Source organism: Oreochromis aureus, linkage group 6 (assembly GCF_013358895.1).
Source record: "Oreochromis aureus strain Israel breed Guangdong linkage group 6, ZZ_aureus, whole genome shotgun sequence".
Taxonomy (NCBI): domain Eukaryota; kingdom Metazoa; phylum Chordata; class Actinopteri; order Cichliformes; family Cichlidae; genus Oreochromis; species Oreochromis aureus.
Genome location: NC_052947.1, coordinates 32,458,743 through 32,476,123, shown reverse-complemented (window position 1 = coordinate 32,476,123; position 17,381 = coordinate 32,458,743). Strand labels below are relative to the sequence as shown.

At 40.6% G+C, this 17,381-nt stretch overlaps 3 protein-coding genes across 5 annotated transcripts; 1 reads left to right on the top strand and 2 right to left on the bottom strand.

Moving 5' to 3' along the window:
* Positions 1-15: 15 nt before the first annotated feature.
* r3hcc1l (R3H domain and coiled-coil containing 1-like) lies at positions 16-4,414 on the bottom strand. Its single transcript, XM_031733751.2, has 7 exons — positions 4,190-4,414; positions 3,383-3,868; positions 2,965-3,161; positions 2,520-2,590; positions 2,136-2,231; positions 1,352-1,492; positions 16-750 (listed from the first exon to the last, which is right to left on the bottom strand). Exons 2-7 carry the CDS (start codon positions 3,845-3,847, stop codon positions 698-700), a joined length of 1,023 nt encoding a protein of 340 aa, XP_031589611.1. The 5' UTR covers positions 3,848-3,868; positions 4,190-4,414; the 3' UTR covers positions 16-697.
* A 135-nt stretch (positions 4,415-4,549) lies between these two features.
* Positions 4,550-10,671, top strand: crtac1a (cartilage acidic protein 1a). 3 transcript variants are annotated; one of them, XM_039613759.1, is made up of 14 exons: positions 4,550-4,694; positions 5,217-5,422; positions 5,514-5,710; positions 5,800-5,936; positions 6,020-6,176; positions 6,271-6,405; positions 7,393-7,529; positions 7,612-7,748; positions 7,844-7,926; positions 8,384-8,484; positions 8,621-8,789; positions 9,238-9,383; positions 9,619-9,658; positions 10,374-10,671. In XM_039613759.1, exons 2-14 carry the CDS (start codon positions 5,226-5,228, stop codon positions 10,490-10,492), a joined length of 1,755 nt encoding a protein of 584 aa, XP_039469693.1. In that variant the 5' UTR covers positions 4,550-4,694; positions 5,217-5,225; the 3' UTR covers positions 10,493-10,671. The 3 variants fall into 3 exon arrangements, 2 of the variants coding, with proteins under 2 accessions (XP_039469693.1, XP_031589609.1); XR_005613449.1 differs by lacking the exon at positions 10,374-10,671 and adding an exon at positions 9,740-9,801 and having other exon boundaries at positions 4,551-4,694; positions 9,238-9,486; XM_031733749.2 differs by lacking the exon at positions 10,374-10,671 and adding an exon at positions 9,740-9,801 and having other exon boundaries at positions 4,551-4,694.
* Positions 10,672-10,844: 173 nt separating this feature from the next.
* On the bottom strand, positions 10,845-17,381 carry golga7ba (golgin A7 family, member Ba). Its single transcript, XM_031733750.2, has 5 exons — positions 17,167-17,381; positions 16,016-16,141; positions 13,086-13,238; positions 12,888-12,989; positions 10,845-12,761 (listed from the first exon to the last, which is right to left on the bottom strand). Exons 1-5 carry the CDS (start codon positions 17,176-17,178, stop codon positions 12,678-12,680), a joined length of 477 nt encoding a protein of 158 aa, XP_031589610.1. The 5' UTR covers positions 17,179-17,381; the 3' UTR covers positions 10,845-12,677.

Here is a 17,381-nt window from a genome sequence, read left to right as displayed (position 1 = left end):
GACGGAGTCGAGCAGTTTTTTTTGTTTTTTTACTGGACAAACATAACAGCAGCTGCATTGAGCAAAACATTATACATAATACCGGGTATCAGTTCAAACACCGGAAACCACCTGACACGATGGCTTAAAAGTAAGTTAATACTTTCATAAAACTTAAACTGCAAACAATGCAGCCTTAATTTTTAATGACACCACCTTCAATTTAATCACTCAAACTGGATCAAATCAACAATGTTGTGACACGTAAAAATTAACGAATCAACATGACTGAACTTCAGTGACATTTAACTGAAAGCATCACGTCATTTTTATATCTTAAAACATTTAAAAACCCAAACACAAGGACGTGTACAGATAAGTATTTCAATTAACGCGTTACATGTTAACTGAATCATTAGCTTCAGTGCTTGACTACAGACTGTGCTTACAATACATAGAGCCCAGGTGAGTCGGTAAGTTCACAGATAATTGAAGGTGATCTGATCATGTAGCATTTTATGATGTCAGACACTGAATGACAAAGGAAACGGTAAAGGACTCTCAGGAAACAGTTTGAAAAAAAATATCATTTCTCGGAAATATGCCTGCACAAAGGAGTGGCCAGCTGAGAAAACCAGAGCATTACATGAAACAGAAATGATTTAAGCCTCTGCTGAATCAAGGAATTTAAAAAAAACAAAAATAGAGGTTTGTCCAGTTACTTTCCCTCCCAAGCGTCTTCCCTCTGCTTGGCTGCCAGGCGCTTTTGTTCTGAAAGATAAATCACACGACAAACAAAAGTCTTAAATTTATATCACTGTCTTTGCCACATGAAGAGCAGTAAAGAGCTGAAGCCGACTGCATATTAATCTTCACATAGAACCATACATGGCATCTGTTCCAACACAAAGTTTAGTATTTGTTCGCTGATGGTAGCGCAGCAGTGGGCCTAAACTGAGAACAAAGGAGCTTTTTTTAGTGTGCTTTACTTCCTGTCTTCCTGGACTGACTGTCATTGGATGGCCAGTGGTTGTTTTCTGGGCCTATATACTTATTTTCCATCTGTGAAAGGAAATGGTTGCTTTACTGATTATAGACCTACTGTGACCTACACAGCAATGGATGGACTTCTTTTGGCACTACATTTGAAACTTTCTTCAGTTAAGTATGAAAACAGCTCCCACTTGTGGTGGTAACTTTGTGATACAACTATTGGGAGAGTAATTATTTGTATTTATGTCTCAGTTTAACTGAGCACCCTGTATGACCCTCATGCATAAGCTACCGAATCCATAATTAGTTTAGCAACCGCCCACCCAAGATAAGACTTCAACCTAAAAAGTAAGTGGAGACTCAAAGAAGTACAACGTACCTCTTGCTTCCTGGAGTTTCTTCCTCTCTGCCTCACGTTGCTCCTTTGTGAGGTTGCTCTTTACACCGAGGGCACCGATCACAAGCTTCCGAGCCAGTGCTGCGCTCGTCTGAGGTCTCTCTTTAGCAGGCAGGAGGTAGTCTGGGGGCAAGAGGAAGGAGGATACATATAAATGTGGGATAGTTTTGAGAGAGCTGACAGCAGCATCAGAGTTATATGGGATTTACACCTCTGCTCCAAATCTATTCCACCGATACATCAAAAACTCTTCTGAAAACATCATAATTGGGCATGCACATTCCTAGAAATGTAACTACATGTCACCTTAATTAAGCCTATAACATCTGTAACTGGCTCATTCTACATATTTCCATTTATTTCTTCTTCTGCTGTCATTTTCTTTAGCTGACTGAAAGAGTATGGATCATCTCAAAGAGAGAAACTGCACCACCAATCAGTATTTTGGTGGAGAAATTGAAGAGTAAAGCAGGCAAACCAGGCATAAGTATAAACGCTGGCAAAAACATCAGCTATTTGTGTAAGCTGCACCATAGGTGAGATTCAATTCGAAGCAGAAATTCACTTTCAGTCTGAGGAAGCGACAGACACAAACCAAACCCACAGTCAAGAATCTACATGCCAAGTATCTTGAAAAACTGAATGGTAGTGTACTGGAGAATTGGATATAAAGGTAAAGGGTTTTCTCAACAAATATGGATTTGCTTAATTATTATACAAACACAAAATGATGAAAAATTACAAACACAGATCTGTGCAATCGCACCTGAGCAGCTACGGGCTTTGGCCTTTGTGGCAGAGGAAGATTTGGAAAGTGGTCGCAACTTCATCAGTGGATTCTTGGATCTCAGAGCTTCACGAGCTTAAAAGGGAAAATGAACGAAATGTAAGAGTCAGCGAGTTTAATATCTTCTTGCAACTGAAAAATGTGAATTTCTAATCTGAAGTCAGAAAAATGATGGCCCAAGTAACAGAAACACAATCTCAAAAGCTCAGGAGCAAACAGCATTAAGATTGTTGGCCAGGATTTTCTTTACTAAAACACTTCTACTTACAACATCGTAGCAAGACGATGAGTCATAGCAACGACACTTAATGCAAAGCATAATGAACTGTAATTGCCTTAAATGTGAGGCAGAGCTTTACTTACCTGCTATGGGGCTTGAGAAAAGGCCGAGGGCGTGCGTGTCATCAATCCATTTAATGTCAAATCCTCTCTTTCTGAAAAGACAGTCAGAAATCACACAAGGTAGTAAGAATATTTCACAACATGCCCTCAGTAGCATTAGCTCTGAAAGAGAGACCGTGCTCCCTAAAAATATAAAAATCATATACTTGTGCTCTTTCATTAATTAAAGGATTCATAGATTTCACAACTTTTTTTGTCTTAAAGTAAACCTATTATACTTTCCTTATTTTCTAACATATACTATTACAATGGTAGATACTCATCTAAATGCTCCATTAAAAAAAATGTTCTTCTACTTCGTCTGCATGATGTCAAGAACAGCCTGGTGGAACAGTGATCTTGGTGTGAGCACAGAAGCCCCTCTCACCTGAGAGTCTGTACAATTCTAACGCGGTTAGAGACTTACTGGTAGCACTGAAACAGCTTGAGAAGGTCTTCTGTTTTGAACTCTGTAGGGAAATCGTAGATCTCCACAATATGAGAAAGTTCATCCTCTGTGAGGTCAACGTCGTCATCATCATCATAATCGCCTCTGTCCATGTTGTAGTAATCAAACCTAGGCTCTTGGATTGACTCCTTCTTTTTTCCTTCCTTCACAGCCAGCTGTGCATCCAAGGCAGGCAGAAGAGAAGACAATGATGAGAAAAGAAAAAGATCGGAGTCAATAAAGTTGAATTATGACACTATTTTTAGCAGTTGTCTGTTTTGCATCGTATTAAATATGATTTTTTTGGTTAATTATCAGCAGAGAGTGTGTGAATCTGGGTGGACATTATTCTGCTTGTCTTGGGTTTTGATTATCAAAACCTACATCAAGCTCTCACCTCTTCAAGCAGATGTGGATCCAAATAGTCTCCATCATCATTGAACAAGGTGTCCCAGCTCTCTTCTTCCCCCTTTTCTTCCTGCTGTGCAGTATCGCCTGCCTCCACTTTGGCTGAAGACTCCCCATTAACCTCAGCCTCTAAACCCTGTAATCGGTCCTCCTTCACATCTGGCTTAACGTCGTTGTTTTGTGCTTCACCTCCATCTCCTTCTCCCCCAGCGGACGATGGTTTATCCGCTCCTCCAGCTTTGTCCTTCTTGTTCTTGGCGTTCTTTCGTGCTTTGTCTGTGTAGCGAGGCCTGGTTTTTGGTTTAACTTCTCCCTGAGTCTGAGCTTTCTCTTTCGAGGCATGAAGTCGTTGTTTGGGGACGTACAGAGGCTGACTTGGCCTCTTTGATTGAGAGGGAGGTGTAGGTCTTGGTTGAGTTGGACCGCAGTCTTCTTTAAGCTGCACATCCTCCATGGTTAAATGATATTAAAGCATCTGGATCATGGAGGAACGAGAACATGAACATTGTAAGACCTTCACAGATTTTCAAAACACTCTAAATTTACTTTAAAGACTTTATTAATGAATGAAGCAGACAGGTACGGGGGAAGCAGCCTGCTAAATAAACTGGATTTGAACAACTAGCTTCAGTTAGCTAACTAAACTTCCTGACGTGTAGCTTGTAACGATATTTTTAAATGAAGAGATAAATATAAAATAAATAGCGACTAATATTAAATTTATTCATGTTCATTTACTGTCACTCAGAATATTTAATCTAGAATTAAATTAAATAAATTTACTCTGTCGGCTTACCCGTTTATGATTTGTTTAACAACAGATTTTCGTCGCACAGCTGACGCAAGCAAATCCCAGCGCAAAGCATATTGGGAAATCGTGTTCTTCTACGGCGCCGCCGCTCCGAAATCCGGAATAACTACCAGGTTATTAGTTCGTTTTTCCAACGAATTTTCTTTTCCTTTGTAGATCAACGAATTTCCCCAACAGAAATGGTTAATATACTTTCTACCGAATCCATCTTTTTCTGTGCCATCGTTTAGCATCAACTACAAACAAACCAAACCCTCGGGTGCAAGGGACACGTGCACAGAAATACAGCTCAGCCATTGGTCACCAACTTCATCGGTCAGACAGTTCTTCGCTGATTGGACAGTATTCTCCGCGTTACACAAGGTGTTTCGTAAATGTTTAATTTACGAAACTTATTTGTGTAATAGAGGCGTTGACAAGCTCGCTTCACCACTACGAAGACATCATCTTTACCGCAGGAGACACATTTTCTCCTCCACACCTTGATACGGTAAGACGGTATTACGATAACGAAGGGAATGAATTCTTGCACACGCTCTGCTCTGCACAAAATGGGGAAAAGGCTTCATGCATGTTTTTATTAAAATCAGTGAATTGCAGTCATTACGCTGGAGGAAAAGCAAGTCAGAAATACAGAAAATGTATTTGCTGGAGAGCATTAATAACATATTAATAACATCTTTAGCTGCACATGACAGTTTTTGCGTCTTGTTTTTTTTTTTTTAACTTCTTGAAATTTTATAGCTTTCTTAACAGAATTTAAGACTTTTCGTTGGTAGATTTAGACAGAAACACTCCACGTTTACAACCATATCTGGTGATTATGTTTTTGTTCTTCTTCTTTCTTTTAACGTTCTTATTTGATTCCTTTGGATCCATTCGGATAATTTTATTTTCATATATATTTTCAATTGTTAAGAAATGTTGTTTTGCATTATAATTCTCAGTTTCAGATGTTTCTTGCAAGTTTTGTTCAAAACAAGATATTTTCCTGACTTCCGTGTCTCGCCAGGTTGGAATAATGTGGGGCTCGGGCCTGCTGCTCCTACTGGTGACACTCTGGCATCACTCCCATGCCCAAAACCTGAATCCTATGCTTCAGGTTGTTACACAGACCATGCTTCCCCCTGACAATCTGCACAATCCCACACAACTCAACTATGGGATGGCTGTGACTGATGTGGATGGTGATGGTGACCTGGAAGTGGTGGTGGCAGGGTAAGTGTGAGTGCTAGTGTATTACCATGTGTGAGGATTTTTATGCAGAAATTTGTGATGAAAAATAAATCAAAATCATGTTTTCTCTCAGGTACAATGGGCCCAACTTGGTGCTGAAGTATGACAGGACTCAAAAAAAGCTGCTAAACATTGCTATTGATGACAGTAACTCTCCATACTATGCTCTGAGAGACCAGGCAGGAAATGCTATTGGAGTTGCTGCCTGTGATGTGGATGGAGATGGACGAGAAGAAATCTATTTTCTTAATACAAACAATGCCTACTCTGGTAAATATGATATTGCATAAGTCATCCTGAAATTAAAGTGTCATCAAAGTAATTTGAGGTAACCAAATAATTTTTCTTTCTCTGTGAAGGACGAGCAACATACACAGACAAGCTCTTCAAGTTTCGTAATGGTCGCTTTGAAGATCTGCTCAGCGATGAGCTGAATGTACGTCGTGGTGTTGCTAATCGGATGGCGGGACGTTCAGTCGCATGTGTTGATAGAAAGGTGAGTAAACCCACCTATTTCTTCTGTCTCATTGCATTTGAGTACATTATACTTTAATCTAAGTTACGGATGTTTCTGTGCAGGGAACAGGCCGTTACTCAGTCTACGTTGCAAACTACGCCAGTGGGAATGTTGGCCCCCACGCTCTCATAGAAATGGACGAGGCTGCCAGTGATGTGAGCAAGGGCATTATTGCACTGTCTGACGTAGCTGTTGAGGCGGGAGTCAACAGGTACACAGGTGAGGTGTCACAGTGTTTACCTGAAACATGGGATTTTTTTTTTTTCAAGTTGTCAAAAACAACTGAAAGATTCGCTGTTGGCTCATTGGTCAGGTGGTCGCGGTGTGGTCGTTGGACCGATCCTGAGCGAGTCGAGGTCTGATGTGTTCTGTGACAATGAAAATGGACCTAACTTCCTATTCAAGAATAATGGAGATGGGACTTTTGTTGACATGGCAAGACAGGCAGGTGAGAATGAAGTGGGAAGGGAACATGAAGCCTAACTCAGTAGTACTTTCTGCAATCTGTCTTTCAACTCTTGGTTTCACATCAGACATTATTTGTCTCATCTCACTCTTCCATTATTTGGTTTCTAATTTTAGCTCTTTACCTGTGAATGCCAGCTAGGAGGAACCTTCGTTTCACTTTTCTGAACTGAATGGCTTGTGTCATGTTTCAGGCCAGCTTATAGAACAAAATACTGAGTGTGCATCAGAAGTTAGTGGGGGTGGTCTTTGCCTATGCAGCAACCTTTGGAAAAACCCAGAAATTATTCTTATAGTCATCAAACTACATCTTTATTGATATGATGTGATTTATATATGATTTATAGAGTTACCAAGAGTTAGAAATATTTTGAGGCTTTTATGTTTGACTGTTTATTTATCCATCAATCCATCCATCCTCTACTGCTTATCTGGGTTTGGGTCACAGGGGTAGCAGTCTAAGTAGAGTAGCCCAGATTTCCACCTGGACACCTATACCAGGTATGTAGAAATGTAGATTGACTGGTAAATTGACAGCTTCGCTTTTACACTCAGCTCTCCCGTTACCACAACAGGTCATAGCAGGTGCTGCCCTGTTTGACTTTAATCAGTCTATTTGCTTAGCTTACTATAACATTTGCTGGCTGTCTGGTAGGCTCATAAGGATAACACCTCATGAAGTAACACAGCCTGTCATGTGAATATTAATCAAACACAAGTGGAAATGCTAACTGGTGAGTTTAAGACAAGTATGTGGAGCGTCTTACTGTTATTGAGCCAGGCTGACTTATCCCCCCAGAATCCAGTCCTTATGCTAAACTAATCTAGCAATCTCCTGGATGTAGCACTAAATTTACGAGACATATGAAGGTCCTCTGATCACTTTTACTTAATTTTTTTTTTATTGTAAAAAATTGTATTCCAGAAGCACTGTGATTAGTTGTTTCTAACACTGTACCAATGCAAACAGATGTGGAGGACCAATACCAGCATGGCAGAGGAGTAGCACTGGCTGACTTCAACGGTGATGGAAAGACAGACATCGTTTATGGAAACTGGAACGGCCCACACAGACTTTTCCTGCAGCGCAGCGATTCCAGATTCCAGGTAAGAGAGAAGTGACAAAATTGGCAAAAACAAAAGTTTTTTAATAAAGTGTATATTGAGAGAAGTACATTGTCCTTTGCAGAATATTGCTACTGGAAGATTTGCTGAAGCCTCACCTATTCGCACAGTCATCGCTGCTGACTTTGATAATGACAAGGAGTTGGAGGTGTTCTTTAACAATATTGCCTACACAGGAAATGCTCCCAATAGGCTGTTCAGGTTAGATTCCATGTGTTTGTTAATATTTCCAATGAAATGTATTTGTAATTTAAAAAATAACCAGATTTTTTGGGGGGTTGTTTCCTTTTTTGCAGAGTGTCAAGGAGGACTAATGCAGACCCTTTGATCCAAGAACTAAATGTGGGAGACGCTGAAGAGCCACAAGGGAGAGGAACAGGTCTGTAAACTCTTAATATCAGAGCACATTTTTATACACTTTTTTCAGTATGTTCTCTTTTTCCTATGCGTTTAACAGGCACGGTACATCTTAATGGACAGTTTAAAAGTCTAACATATATTAACTTGCCTATTCTTTTAGATGTGTAGTCGCAGGAAATACAGACACAAAACAGTGATATACAGATGTTTTTTTCTAAAATATTACAATAAATTGAGAATGATTTTTATGGCTTTCTTGAAAAGTGACTCTATTGAAGTGTTGTTCCACCTGGTAACAAAACAATAATCAATATGTGAAAATATTAGAGAACATCCTAGCCTGTTAAAATATATTGATGTTGCCTGAACTGCCTCTGTGTTCGGATGAGCCTCAGAAATATAACTGTCAGGGAGACTCCCCATTGACATTGATGTGTAGGTCAGTTCAGTGAAAGCACTCTGTGTGTTCTGGACAGGTGGTACTGTGACTGACTTGGATGGGGATGGACAGCTGGACCTGCTGTTGGCACACGGGGAGAGCGCCCAGCAGCCAATCTCTGTCTTTAAGGTCACGCAGGTGGGTGTGCATGTGTGTATTTGTGGGGTGGAGTTTGTTTGTTTTTCTTTTAATTAACAGCCTAATGATATACCTGCTAACTGGTCTTCTTATTATTAGTTAGCGAATAATAATCCATGAACATCCTTGTTGCTAGGGATCATCCAATAACTGGCTGCGGGTCATTCCTCGCACCCAGTTTGGTTCTTTCGCCCGAGGTGCCAAGGTGACAGTCTTCACCAGTCAGAGTGGAGCTCTCACACGCATCATTGATGGAGGCTCTGGATATCTGTGTGAGATGGAGCCAGTTGCCCACTTTGGTTTAGGTGATTTCCTTTTAAATGTTGTAGACACTGAAAAAACATCAGACACCTCACAAGTAAACACGAGAACAGATTGTTGGCCAAACAGCTTTTTTTTGTGATCGTGCACCTATCCTGTCGAACACCAGAACTCAGTATGTTTGCCTTTGTCATTGGTGTTTTTAGACATCTCAGCTACACAATAGTATACCCTGATATTTTTTACTTTAGGTCTGGTGTTATACTGGTGTTATAACTAATGGCTGGTAAAAGTTTTAAAATTTTGGGATATAAGCTAATGACCTTTCTTGCTAAAAGTAAGATGAGATACTCTCACATCAGTCTGTAAAACATAGTTTGATAGTCAGGAGGCAGGTAGCATCCCAGCAGATATTTTTAAGTCATTCCCAAAATACAAATTTGTACTTGTAAAATGTAACGTAGTATTGTGTCTTGTACCCATGACTCCCAGGAAATGATGAGGTGAAGGTGCTTGAGGTCTCCTGGCCAGACGGCACTAGTTTTACTCGAACTCTTCAGGCTGGTGAAATGAACTCGGTGTTGGAAGTCACCTATCCCAAAGAAGGGGAAACCACTGTGCTTGCCAATGACACGCAGGTACACAGCCTGAATTCCCAGCATGAATTATGAACACGCCTTTTTTTTCTGTTAGTGGAGCAGTGAATTGAACCACACCAAAGCCTTAATCTCTCTCTCTCTGGTTAGTTTAATTATGAGATATTTTACTCCCACCTTTCAAAAAATAAAAGTAAATTGTTTTTAAAATGTCACAGAATCAGCCTGTTTGGTTTAAGTAAAATTCTTTTCCTCTATTTTTTTCTTTTCTTTTTAGTGTGGTAATGGCTTTACTGTCAGGAATGGGCGCTGTGCAGGTGAGCAAGTCTTAAAGATTCATAAAATAATCCAAAACCAGATATTATTTTATTTTTAATTTAATGTTTATTTTTCTACAGGTCTTTAAAAAGAATCACATGAAATGCAATAAAGGATTTTTGTGGTTTACAGTAATGTTACCGAAAAAAAAAATGTCTTTTGCTTTGTTCTTTAAAAGGGAGAGCTGGTTGTTTTTCTTTACTCTGTGAGTAGATTTATTTCATCTTCCTTTTTATTTTTTAGATTTCTTTTCTCTTTTATGGCTTTAAATGAACTGAATAAACTTGTTCCTATCAATACACCGGCTCTTTCAAGTTATTTTATAACTCAAAAGTCAGTCTTAACTGTTCTAGTACTGACATTTTAATCCTCCAGTCTCAGCATTAACTTTCCAAATGCTACCCTGAGAGTAACAAATGCAATGAAATGTTTCCTGCGTGACTTAGGAGTTGCTGAATTTGCACTAAAAACCTGCTGAAACAACAAGACACACGAACTGTGACTGACACAGAGTAACTGAAAGTATTTAGTGCAAACCACAAAGGTTACCCTGAGTTCCCCAATTTTCCCCACTTGTACCTGTCCTCGTCTTTACACATGGGTGACCAAGTCTTCATTTTTAGTCATTCTGTTTGTTTAGTATTAATCTGATGTCTGCTTGTCTGTCTTGTCCTCCCCCACTGTTACTCTCCTCTTTTCTCTCCACCCATGCAGCATTGGCTCCATTTTATGATGGCGTTCGGTCTTCGGTCTCCATGTTTGAAGCCTCCTGGTTTAAGACAGTTTTATTACAGTGTGTTTTATTCCTGTCTGCAGTAGCAGAAATAAAGTGAGAGCAGTCTTCAGGGAAAAGACAACCTCTATCCAGCACTGGTCACCTGGATCTAACACCTGCTAGAACAAATTACTGTGACATGCATGGGGCATGTCAGTCCTGAACTTTGCTTGTTTGTTTTGATGAGCTGGCTGCATGTGGAAGCTGTAGTGCCAAATAACCAGTTAGTGCATGCATGCAGGCATGAGGAATTTGTAACAAAATAAGCAATAAGCCTAAATCGTTAAGTAATTCTTTAAGGCAGGTTTTTTGTTACCTCTGTTCTACTTAGGTATCGGTGACTGTGAGCAGTGTGCACAATACCACGGCCCTGAGTGGACATTATCAATTGTTAATTTCTTCACGACTTTGCAAGCTGTGAAGACAAAATGCCTTTAGAAAAAAAAGGGCTGCAAAAATTATACATTTTTGGTTTGTTTGGAAATGGTGTCCGTGTCCAGTAAATTTAAGACTTAATGATGTTTAATATTGTTGTCTTTTACACTGATTTACGGATCATGTTACTGTCAAGCTAAAGAATTAAACCAAATATTTTTATAATAAACTCCAAGCATACCGACATGTCAAACAAGCTGTACACAACATTACCTTTGAGTTAAAGTGACACATCCAGCAGCTACATTATCACTGATTTGGGCTTTGTTTGTTTACTGTCTCTTTAATGCATTATTGATAACTCAGTGAGAGCTTTGACACTGAAACAAAGCACTTGGAATTTCAGACTAAAGATTTGATCAAGTACTGAAAACTGTGGAGCTCAGAGGAACTACACGGCCAGTATGTCATCCGTAGGCGTTGCTATGAGCAATCCTCTTCACCTTCCATGCTGAGAGTATTAATGCAGAAATGTTAACCAGTGCTGCTTTTGATATTTGCTAACTTCCATTTAGCAGCTGCTCTTCTGTGTTCCTGTTTGGATAATCGGTGTCCTTCCATCACATCTGAATGGGGCAGGTTCAACTAGAAAGATTTTTATACCCAATCTAAATGATGACACTCTAAGGCAGAGAGGAAAATTGGCAACCACAGAAAAAGGGAGGAAAATATGGATCCCTGGGAGGTATTTATAACGTTGCACTTGCTTGTTTACATGAAAATTTCTTTTTCTGTTGATGGCCAACAAGCAGCTCAGATTAAGTACTGAGCCTTTTCTTATATGTTTGTAATCATTTAAATGCTTAATATGAGTAACACTGATTTCATATATTTGTATAATACAGATAATACAAGAACAATGAGCTCGATGGAGCTGTGATGAAACTGTTTATTTGACGCCAGTCATTTCTACCATGTGTATTAAAACAATAAGCAGTATGAAAACTTGTTCTTCACAAAATGTCACCAAAATAAAAGAAACATTCACATTTGTGAGCCAGTTTGTTTGTTTTTTGGCAGTTATTTTTCTTTGGAAGTCTGTTCATAAAGCAAGGAAGGGTTGGTGTATTTTCATAAACACTTACAGGTATAATTTAGGAAGACATTTTTGACCCATCCCTTCTTTACTTACTGCTGCGCTTCACGCACAACGAGTCTTTGCATAATCTAAATTTAGGAAGAGATGCTCTCGCTCAGTGAAACCAAGAGGTTAGTACTTGGATTTGTGGCTGTGACTTTAAAAAGGAAATACAAGCTTCATCAGAAATATGGAGGATCTGCTACATTAAGGATGACTTATATGACATTCATCTGCTGCCAGACAGCATGATTTAGAGCCGATTTGGAAGAGGTGCTGAATTTGGAGTCTAGTCTTGTGTTTGGTCCAGTGTTTTGGGGGTGCAGCCCAGGTTGATCTGGCCTACGTGGTGCAATGACAGCAGATGAGGTATGAGGTTTGGTCTCAGCACTTTGTCCCTTTTATCTTGAAATCAGACAGGAAGGAGAGAAATGGTGGGATCACACAAAGCATTACTAGCTGCATCTTTTCTTCCTTTTCATTGAGACATTACATCTTAGCAAAAGTGCATCAGCACCTGCACATTTCTTTCGTAATAAAGCACTAAAGTGCGTGTTTCAAGTGTCTACTGTGAACAGGTTAAGGACATGATGGGAAAAAAAACTAGTGAATACTTTGTGTGAGCGTAGCTGAGGGGGTGTTTGGTGTTGGAAGAGGAGTCGTATTATATCCTAGGTTTTCCTTCACGGTTGTGAGTGATCAGGTGGACGCAGGTTTAGGAAGTATCCAGTCATCGAGCAGTGCTGCCGGACACAGAGCTGCTTCCTGAGCTGGAGCCACTGGAGCCCCGATCTTCATAGATGGAGATCTCTATCTGTTAAAAGTTGTTAAGGAACAAAAATGATCTGTGGTTTAGGATAAATTACACAAATACAAAATACAGAAATGTTGTTTTGTTTTGCTTTTTTTGCAATACACCCAAAATTCAGATTAAGGATACAACACGCATTCCCCTTTCTATAGGATCTGTGATAAGGAGACCTCTGGGAGCATAAATCTTCTCATTCTGCTCCTGAATGTACTTGGCAATCTTCTTCAGCACCTGACACACAGACAGAAGAGGAAAAATGAGAAGCAATATAGAATCCAAACTACATGTTAATTTGTCCCAGACCATCAAAATGTATTAGATTTTGACCTTCTCATAACGTGTCTCCATGCAGAGGAAAATGAGATATGCTGTAGCGCAGGCCAGACACCCTTCCAAGTAGGACTGTCCTCCGATCTTTTCTGCCTCTGCATAATAGTTATTCAGCGTCTTCACGGTGTCCTCAAACAGCGTTCGCTCGATCTGGAGACAGAGAAAAGAGCAGAAATGGGGACAGTGAGTAGCAGCAGAAAATACTATGTTTAATAAAGTAACTTAATGAGCTGGAGAAGGGAAAAAATATTGCATGATTTTAATTTCCCCTTTGAAGTCACGTCCATGGAAGACGCTGTGAGTGTTATTGCCCATGCACTTGTGAGATTTCAGCACAAACCTCAAGCATCAGCTAACGTGTGAAACTGACCTTCATTTCAAGAATCATCAGTGTTGATGAGACCTGAGACTCCAGCTATGATCCAGTGACCAGCTGTGTTTATTCCTCCTCAATCACAACAATACCTATGAAGGTTTAAGACGAGACCCCACAAGCAACTCGGAAAAGAGAGTCATCAGTCATCAGTTGCCTACAACAACTTGAAATGGGTGAAGCCACTGACTGCCCTACATACCAATGTCTCTACCCAGGAAATGCCATACTCCGTATATATGGACTTCCAAAGATCCACAAAGAAGTAGATCAGATTTGCACACCGTTAGACCTCTGCCTTACCACCACATATTTTAAATACAGCAAAGGTTTCTATAAACAAAAACAAGGGCATGGCATGGGCTCCTCAGAGTCACCCAATGTAGCCAACCTTTACACGGAGCAAGTGGAAAGTAAAGCTCTTGACTCTTTCAAAGGGACAGCACCTAGTCACTGGTACAGATATGTGGATGACACCGAGCCAAAAATCAAAACCCAAGAAGTAGAAGCCTTCACTGTTCACATCGACTCAGTGGGTAGAATCATAAGGTTTACCAGGAAAGATACAAAGGATAACAGTTTGTCATTTCTGGAAGCCCACACACGCATACCAGTACCTACTCTTTGACTCCCACCACCCTCTGGAACACAAACTTGGAGTAATCAGGACCCTACAACACAGAAACTGTTCCCTTTAAGCCAGAAGGAAAAGAAAAGGAACACACACATGTAAATAAAGCTCTTAAAACATGTGGGTTTCCCAATTGGGCAAAGATGCATAGAAAAGAAGGTCAGACACCATCTAGGGAGAATCAGAAGGACAAATGAAACAATATTGTCATCCCTTATGTAGCCGGTTTATCAGAGAAACTCGGGAGAGTCTTCTCCAAGCAGGACATCCCAGTGTAGTTCAGACCCAGCCACACACATTTAGACAAAAACTGGTTCATCCCAAGGAAAAAACCTCCAAACACAAACTAAACAATGTAGTGTACGCTGTACAGTGCAGCGAGGAGTGCTCAGACCTCTCCATTGGAGAAACCAAACAGCCACTCCATAAACACATGGCACAACATAAAAGAGCCACCTCGACAGGACAAGACTCAGCTGTACATCTGCATCTAAAGGACAAAGGTCACTCAGAGGCCATCTATGTCCACTCTGAACAGAGGGTGTGGCTTAGAACACCAACTGTCTGCCACCTGAAATGCAGTTTTGAAATCCCTTCCCAGATGCCTTAACGCCCACTCACACCTTGTGTCAGTTGATCTCAATAGGTCATATAATAGAGTGAGGCAAGGTCTCACAATGGTTTCACCCAAAACCTCTGGTTATAATGACCCACACCCTTTTTCACACCTTGGCTCATGTGATGAGGCACATAATCAATAGTGGGTCAGCAACCCTCTTAAGGGACAATTAACACCTCATACTTTTTACTCCACAGTGATAAAAGCTAGCGAGGTAATGACTGACCAAATCACAGAACTTTGTGCGTATATCATTCTACACAGCATAAAAATTTTAGCTAACAATCAGGAATTTTGTTTGCTTTATCTACATGTGAGCCAATAGTACTTACCTAAAGAACCAATCTGAGTCATGAAACCCTTATATTGCTACATTAAAAATCCATACAATGAAGGAAATTAAGTGTCTGATGCTGAAAGATTCACTTTTTTGTCCACCCCAAATGAATTCTACACACATATGATATGATGACATAAGGCTTTATTCTATACATGTTAAAATGATACCAAAATATAGGGAACATAATCCTCAATAAATAATATGTTTAAAAAGAAGTAGGAAGAAGCATTTAAATACGGTGAAACCAGTGAACAACAGAGACAGTGGAGTGATTTGCGATCCAGCATGTGTTTTGCTTTACTCAGTACTCAAATGAAACTTTGTTACTGTATATGCTTTTATAAGGTAGATTTCCAGCTTATTTTACATCGATTATCAAGCATATCAATGTCATGATAATGCCTTTTAACAGACTTTTTCTTTTCAAACCATGATGGCTAACAAAGATCTATATGGTTGTTCCCACCCTGGTTTCAACATGTTCAGCCTGCTTCCCTCAGGGAAGCGCTACATGTGCATCAGCACAAAAACCCACATACTCAAAAACAGCTTCTTCCCTAAGGCCATAACCACCCTGAACTCACACATGCACCGATAACACAGCCCCCCCCCCACCAATTTTTCCCATTTCCTCTATGAACCACCACTGTGCAATACCAAATTCTATGTGCAATATTTATTACATATTACTTTTTAAAACTGGCTTGTATATTTGTACATTTTATATATTTTTTCTCTGTTAATACTGTCCATATGTATATAGTGCTGCAGAATTGTGCCCACCCCACCCCAGCATGTTTGCACTGAGTAGGAGATGCTCTGTATCTCATTGTACAACTGTATAGTGACAATAAAGGCATTCTATTCTATTCCATTCTATTCTATTCTGATCCGCACCTATTAAAACACAATATAAAACCTAGAATTAAAGCACATTACACTGTAACTCCTCCAGTTTCCTTACCCTGCTCTCCAACTCAGATGGGAACTTGGTCTGAAACTTGCAGGTGGTTCCTTCACTGTAGTCTCTCTGAATGAATACTTTGTTGGCCAGAGATGCACTGTGCCTCAACTCCTGCAGGTTATGAAACTGTGGGAATCAAATAACAGAGAGAGAGAGAGTAATACAGTAAGGGTTAATATAGTATCTCTTTAATGAGTCCCAAAAGAGAGCTATGTATCCCTCTATGTGCATCCCTGAGCACCTGTTCACCTGTAATGTGTACAAACAGCAGCTGATTTAGAGGAACAGGGTGATGGAGTAGATGTGATCGATCACTTGTTGGCTCAGTGTCTGCACGCTTTTCTGCCTTGTTGACTGCTGGAGCAAAGCCCAGCTTCAGACATACGATCCCTTGGTCTTTCAGGAAAGCAGGGAGACGGGACAACATTTCACTACGGCTCAACACAGATCGATGACACGAAACAAGCTAGAGCAGACTTATAGAGGCCATACAAGTATTACATACAAGCTTGTTTATACTCGATATAATCACTTTCGTGCGTCACCATTATTTTTGGTTACATGAAAGCACAGATGGAGGAAAAGGGAGTCAGGCAAAGCACGGAGGAAGGTCAGGGCGGAGTGGCTTCTGTCCATGGTGCTGAACGGCTGTTCTCGGTGTGTGTGTGTGTGTGTGTGTGTGTGTGTGTGTGTGGGTTTTGGGGATGTGTGTGTAGTCAAATACAGTTGCTTGTCGCCGGATTAACGTGGCTTCTCAATACACAAAAACAGATCTGCTTTCCCCAAAACAGCTTAACATGGCAGGGACGGAGGGGGCTGCACTGATCCTTTTTTTCTTCTTATAGCTCAGCTGACTTTCAAAGATGCCTCCCTCCCTTTTCTCTTTAAAAAAATACCAGAGCGCGTTTATAGAGTAAAAAAGACAGAAATGAAAACGACCAAACCCTCGGACGAAACTGGCGTGATAATAAAGGACATAGTGGTCAGTCCAGATTCAAGTGATCCGCACAGTTTAACCGTGTGCAGCCTCCATGCCCTCACCGTCCGTGTTAACTGAAGCCGCGCCTGTTTCCTTTTAAACCTCCATGTCACTGTTCGTGCCGGTAACCGGACCCGAGCTGGAAATTAAACGGACCGAGCGAGTGTCTTACCTCTGTCGCCATGTTGCACCGTGCATCCGTGGCTGTAGGGACGAGTCCCTTCACGCTCCGAAACCGCTTAGTGGGACACAGAAGGGGGGAGGGTGGGGAGAGGCTTGTAATCCAGAGGGGGCGGGGCTTAGTGTAGTAGAGAGTTCGGCTTTTTCTTCAGCCTCAACTTGACTTTGAATTCTGTGGGACGTCGGGGGGACGACGACCTCCAAACC

Coding starts and splice junctions, on each gene's coding strand:
- r3hcc1l (XM_031733751.2), bottom strand. CDS start 3,847: ATGGAGGATGTGCAGCTTAAAGAAGACTGCGGTCCAACTCAACCAAGA. Junction 2,232..2,519: donor TTTCTCAAGCCCCATAGCAG/GTAAGTAAAGCT, acceptor TTCCCTTTTAAG/CTCGTGAAGCTCTGAGATCC. Junction 1,493..2,135: donor CAAAGCCCGTAGCTGCTCAG/GTGCGATTGCAC, acceptor TCTTGCCCCCAG/ACTACCTCCTGCCTGCTAAA.
- crtac1a (XM_039613759.1), top strand. CDS start 5,226: ATGTGGGGCTCGGGCCTGCTGCTCCTACTGGTGACACTCTGGCATCAC. Junction 5,711..5,799: donor TACAAACAATGCCTACTCTG/GTAAATATGATA, acceptor TTCTCTGTGAAG/GACGAGCAACATACACAGAC. Junction 5,937..6,019: donor TCGCATGTGTTGATAGAAAG/GTGAGTAAACCC, acceptor GTTTCTGTGCAG/GGAACAGGCCGTTACTCAGT.
- golga7ba (XM_031733750.2), bottom strand. Junction 12,990..13,085: donor TGGAGACACGTTATGAGAAG/GTCAAAATCTAA, acceptor TCTGTGTGTCAG/GTGCTGAAGAAGATTGCCAA. Junction 12,762..12,887: donor TAGAAAGGGGAATGCGTGTT/GTATCCTTAATC, acceptor AACTTTTAACAG/ATAGAGATCTCCATCTATGA.